Source organism: Ochotona princeps, chromosome 13 (assembly GCF_030435755.1).
Source record: "Ochotona princeps isolate mOchPri1 chromosome 13, mOchPri1.hap1, whole genome shotgun sequence".
Taxonomy (NCBI): Eukaryota; Metazoa; Chordata; class Mammalia; order Lagomorpha; family Ochotonidae; genus Ochotona; species Ochotona princeps.
Window position 1 is genome coordinate 46,758,616 of NC_080844.1, and position 6,000 is coordinate 46,764,615.

Below are 6,000 nucleotides of genomic sequence, written 5' to 3' on the forward strand. Positions count from 1 at the left end.
AAAAAAAATGGGGGATGCAGAGAAACCGGCACTTAGAGGGAAATTTATAGCATCAGTATGTGTATTAGAAAAGAAGGCTCTGAAATCAATAATGTAAGTTTCTGCTTGAATAAACCAGTAGATGAGATTATATCCAGAGTAAGCAGAAAAAAAATAATGAAGATTAGAACAGAAATCTATGAAATTTTAAAAAAAAAGAAAGAAAAAAATGAATAGAGAAACTCAGAGTGGAGCTAGTGCAGTAGTGTTAGCAGGCTGGGCCTCCACCTGTGGCACTCGTTCAAGTCCAGGCTGCCCCACTTCCCATCCAGCTCCCTGCTAGTGGCTTGGGAAGGCAGTGGAGGATGGCCCAAGTCCTTGCATGTGATTGGAAGATCCAAAGAAGTTCCTTGCTCCTGGCTTCAGAATGGCTCGTCCTTGGCCATCATGGCCATGTGGGGAATAGGTGGAAACTCCCTGTTACTCTCTCCTTGTAATTCCGCCTTTCAAATTAAATTCAAAAGTAAATAAATAAATAATAGATGTTCTTTTATAAAATGTGTGCGTGTGTGTAAAGATAGAAAAAATAAAACTAGGGAAGTAGCCATTTAACCTCGCAATTAAGACACTCATATTCCACACCAAGAACCTGGATTTGACTCTTGGAATTGGGTTTCTACTCCCACATGGAAGATCTGTGTTAAGTTCCCCCTGCTACCAGCTTCAGCTCCCATCTGGCTGTGGTCATAGGCGTTTTTGCAGTGTGCCAGCAGATGGAAAACATGGGATCTCTCTCTCTCTCTCTCTCTGTTTCTGTATGTGTCTGTACACACCTATCTATCACATAAATAAATCGACCAAAAAGCTGATTTTTTTTTTGCAAGAATCAATATAATTGATAAGTGTGCAGCAGCAAGACTAGGAAAGGAGATATCAGCTGATATCAGCACTGAGCTGACATCCCCACAGATTTCATGACATTGGAGAGCTAGTGGGATACTGTGAACAGCTCTCAGTGTACAGTGTTAATCACCTACATGAAGCACAATAATTCTTTGAAAGTTACACTGCCACAATTCCCAGAAGAAGCAGATCATCTGGACAGGCTTAGGTTTTTCAAAGAAACTGAATCAGTTATTAGTGGCCTTTTAAGACAGAGACCAGGCCCCAGTGATGAGTTCATTAAACATTTAATAAGGAAGCTTCACCAATTTTCTGATTTCTTCTTTAAGATACAAGGAGATTGTGCCTGGCAGCGTGGCCTAGTGGCTAAGGTCCTCACCTTGAACGTGCCAGGATCCCATATGGTCACTGGTTCTAATCCCAGCAGCTCCACTTCCTCTCTATCTCTCCTCCTCTCTGTATATCTTACTTTGTAATAAAAATAAAATAAATCTTTAAAAAAAAAGAAGCTTCTTTAAAAAAAAAGATACAAGGAGATCAAATGTTTCTTAACACATTCTGTGAATTCAGCATTACCCTGATCCCCAGGCAAAAAGGCACGACAAGGAAAGAATAACTTGGTACCCATCAGTATTTTTCATGAACATAGGTGCTAATCTTTGTGCATTGCTAGATCTTGAATGTAAGTTGGGGCAGGCATTGTGGTGTAACGGATTAAGCCACTGTTTGGGATACCCACATCCCATATTGGAGCAACTGGGTCTGAGTCCCACCTCTGCTTCCATCCGTCTGTGAATGTGCCTGGAAGGCAGTAGGTGATTGCCCAAGAACTAGCTTTGCCTAGCGCACCTGTGTTTTTTGTGGTTTTTGTGGATGGTTTTGTGGATGTAGAGAGGAGTCTTGTAAATGTTGGTTGGGTAAAAGAAGCCCAGCATAAAAATACAGACTTTTTTTGTATGAAATTCAAGAACAGGCCACATCAATGATAGCACTGGATTTAAGATAATACCAACTAGTGAGGGGCCGGAAATGCTCTGCATCTTGATTGCAGTGCTGATTTCCATCAGCAGTGTCCTGCAACAAGCTCATATTCACTTATGAGAACCAAGTGTTAGAGTTTCATGAATTTTGCAAATTGACCTGGTTGACCATGCACAGGTAACTTGAACTGGATCGTGGTAATAGTTTCTGTGTCACAGAAATGGTTTTGCAAGTTGGAGAAGGTTGACTGATGATACCTGTTGAGCAGCACACCACTTCTTGCTCCAACCCTTGGCCTCTGTTGAAGGAATTTTAGAGACAAAGAAAATAAAGTGAAGGAGGTCCCAACCAGTGCACTCATCTATTTTTTTTTTAAAGATTTATTTATTTTGTTACAAAGTCAGATATACAGAGAGGAGGAGAGACAGAGAGGAAGATCTGCTGTCCGATGATTCACTCCCCAAGTGAGCCGCAACAGCCGGTGCGCACCGATCCGAAGCCAGGAACCAGGAACCTCTTCTGGGTCTCCCACACGGGTGCAGGGTCCCAAAGCACTGGGCCGTCCTCCACTGTTTTCCCAGACCACAGGCAGGTAGCTGGATGGGAAGTGAAGCTGCTGGGATTAGAACCGGCACCCATATGGGATCCCGGGGCGTTGAAGGTGAGGACTTTAACCGCTAGGCCACGCTGCCGGGCCGCACTCATCTATTTTAAACAAGCTTGGTAGTAAACATCTAGCTACTATGTAATGTGTCTCAACTAAAGGATATTGTTTGATCTGTTTTGCTGATGGAATTAGCTGACCAGTACTTGACTTTTCTAGTGTAATTGTTTTTCCTTTGTGTTCTAAATGACTAAGTGCTACAATGACAATTAGCAGCACATGATAGCCTCCTTTAGACATGCTGGTGAATTGGTGTTCTTTCAGTTTTCAGTTCAAATTCTCACCTTTTTTTGTTTGCCTTCATTCAGGAGCATTCTGGAAGAGTCTTCCGACTCCAGTTTGATGAATTCCAGATTGTCAGTAGTTCACATGATGACACGATCCTCATCTGGGACTTCCTAAACGATCCAGCTGCCCAAGCGGAACCACCTCGTTCCCCTTCTCGAACATACACCTACATCTCCAGATAAATATGCATACACTGGCCTCGTACTTACCCAGGTATGAGAAAAAATTGTGAGCAGATAGGAGAATGGACTACTTTGGGTCCGAGACAGTCTTGGTTCACAAACTCTCTGCAAGGAGTTGGTGTTTGGGAAACATTGTCACACCCTATGTCTTTTTTTTTTTAAAAAAGATTTTATTATTGTTATTGGAAAGCCGGATATACAGAGAGGAGAGACAGAGAGGAAGATCTTCCATCCAATGTTTCACTCCCCAAGTGAGCCGCAATGGGCCGGTGTGTGCCAATCCGAAGCCGGGAACCAGGAGCCTCTTCCGGGTCTCCCACATGGGTGCAGGGTCCCAAAGCTTTGGGCCGTCCTCAGCTGCTTTCCCAGGCCACAAGCAGGGAGCTGGATGGGAAGTGGAGCTGCTGGGATTAGAACCGGAGCCCATGTGGGATCCCGGTGCGTTCAAGGCGAGGACTTTAGCTGCTAGGCCACGCCATCGGGCCCCACACCCTATGTCTTACCAGATTCTGTAAAGCAGAGAGACGTGAGACAGGGCTTGGGTGGCCAAGGGACCCTGCCATTCACCAAAGGCAGCCAGATTCTAGGGGCCCTGCCTGTGTGGTAGAATTAATTTGCTCCCACCCCCTCACCCCTGTAAGATTATCCTGAAAATAAAATGAGATTCAAATTAGTTTGAAACCTAAGTTACCATCAGAAAGCCTGTAGTTGGTTTTATAGTTTCCATGTCAGTCAACTGCCTGCATTGATTGCTTTTGAGCCAGTTTGGTAGCTTACATGTAGATGGCAATATCTCCTGGTGGGATTTTATGCTGACACTAGCAGCTTTGCCATGTTGGTGTCACTCAGTTGTATTCCCACTCCTCCCCTTCTCTCAGACAGAGAAGACCCAGGCAGGAGCTCTGCCAACAGATGGTTTAGGGCTCCATCCTCCCAGAGCCAAGGGAAAGTCCCCAGATGTTGGGGAAAATGGCACAGGCTGCTGCGGAGCAAGGCTGTGCTTACAGCATCTCGACTCCTGCGCTTGCCTCACTTCCCATGGCTGCAGCACACAGGCACTGTGCTTTTACACTTCTGGGTTTGCTCCTCCTTGGGGGGAGGGGAGCGATCCACACCTGGCATGCCCTGCAGTAGAGCGGTCATGATTGTCAGTTGCCATGGACATGTACTTACATTGGGTTCTGTCTTCTTCTAGTCTCATCCCCAAATTACAGATAGCACTAAGAGCCTGTCTCTGGCCCTTTTGCCTTACCTGAGCTTCCCTCCTTGGCTACATTGTCTCTTTCCAAGGCATCAGCCCACAGTTCTACCTAAATGACTCTGAAGTTCCTATCTGCAGTTCTGACCTGTGCTGTAGTCTCCAGGCAGATTGTAGCCACTGGTGACAATGCTGTGCTTGCTGGTAGCAGGCGCACCTCTGGCACTCAGGCCCACGGTCGGCTTCCCTTTCCTCCTACCACCAGGACTCTGCAGCCAAACCACCAGGCTGTAATCCCATCCCTGCCTGTTCTGCCATTCTTGGGAGCAAGCGAAAGCTTGATGCCAGATACCAGCAACATTCACTCTCAACCTCAAGACCCACTCCTCTGCTTGAGCACCGTGGCCCTGAGCATGTCACAGTGACTCCTGCCTTTGGTCCCCAGTCAGGCCATGTTGATAGGAGCACCCACATGGCACGAGCAGGTGGCAGCCATTAACAAGACTCTTCCCCCACTCCACCAGCCCATTTCCCAGCTGACAGCCAAGAGAGTGGCTTTTTTCTCCTGGAGCAAGTAGGGAGCATGGGGAAAGGAACTAATGCCTGTTTGCTCTGTTTTCACACAGGATTCATTAAAGTTGCGGTATTTAACATATCTGCCAATACCAGGATGAGCGACAACAGTAAAATCAAACTACTACCCGGTTTCCCGGACTAGCCGAGAGTGGGGCAGTGAGGCTGCTGCTGGGACACAGCTGGTCTGCAGTCGGCCCAGGACAGACTCCTCAGTGCGCCCACCTGCTTCAGTGCTGCTATTGGAAGACATTTTTCATTTGTGAATGATTGAACTTTTCAACCTCCCGTCCCTCCTCCTTTACCCTGCACCTGTTTTTGTTTTTGTTTTTTTTTCCATTTGGTTCCAGACAAAGATGACTTATAAATATATTTAGTGTTTTGCCAGAATCTCTCTTGCTTTGCCATTAAGCAGAACTAATTGCCCTATATAGCCTATTGGGAGTGACACATTTCCTAGGGACTCAGAGGTGCAGGCAGACAGCACCCAGTGCCTCCCAGTTAACAGTAGGAATACCTGAGCAGCCCAGCCCCTCTGCTGTGAGGACCCGGAGCTCTTGATGTAGCCTGCAGGCAAATAGAAGATAAGAATGCATACACTGGAAGATGGGGGCCTGCAGCCTCTCTTCTCTTTCTCCACTTCTGTCCCTCCTCACTTCTCCCTGCCACCTCTAGCACTTTCCACCTGTTCCTCTCCTCCATCTGAGAAGAGAGTGTGTGAAGTGTCCTCGGCTGGAAGGCACCCGCTCACCTAGAAAACGCCACTGCTGTAAGAGCTCGGTGCTCACACTTGGCAATGTAGGCGTTGCTGCAGGTGACCCTGCGCTGACTCTGGATTCTTCTCCGAGATGCTGTTGCCATCTTTGCAACCCTCTTCTCTTCTTCCCTCAACCCGAAAAGGAGGGGGCCTAAGGGCCAGCAGTTGCTGGGCTTCATCAATGGCTGTATCTTTCTGAACTCAGCAGTCTCCTCGATTCCATGTAGAGTGTGAAAAGGAAATGCTGATTGCATTTCCTCTCATTACCAATTAGATGTGTAATAAAAAGTGTTGTACTTCATCTTAAATCACTGGTAAGGCTCAGCCCACAGAAAGGTCTGAAATGACTAGAGCCAGGCATTCAGTACACTTGCACATTGGTTCCCATCTCTGACTGCCTCATCACACCCTATGAGCATCCAGGTCCCCAATTTTGGTGGATTCGCTGAAGAGATGGTCAGGAGTAAAAGCTGGC

General features: G+C 46.7%; 1 protein-coding gene across 8 annotated transcripts in view; it reads left to right on the plus strand.

Moving 5' to 3' along the window:
* Positions 1 to 5,158, plus strand: part of BTRC (beta-transducin repeat containing E3 ubiquitin protein ligase) — a 155,659-nt gene extending 150,501 nt beyond the window's left edge. For all 8 annotated transcript variants that reach the window (XM_058672086.1, XM_058672087.1, XM_058672088.1 and 5 more), the window contains 2 exons: positions 2,836 to 3,028; positions 4,822 to 5,158. In XM_058672086.1, the coding sequence (XP_058528069.1) occupies positions 2,836 to 2,997 (162 nt within the window). In that variant the 3' untranslated portion in view covers positions 2,998 to 3,028; positions 4,822 to 5,158. The remainder of the gene's footprint in view (positions 1 to 2,835; positions 3,029 to 4,821) is intronic.
* The last annotated feature ends 842 nt before the right edge of the window (positions 5,159 to 6,000 follow it).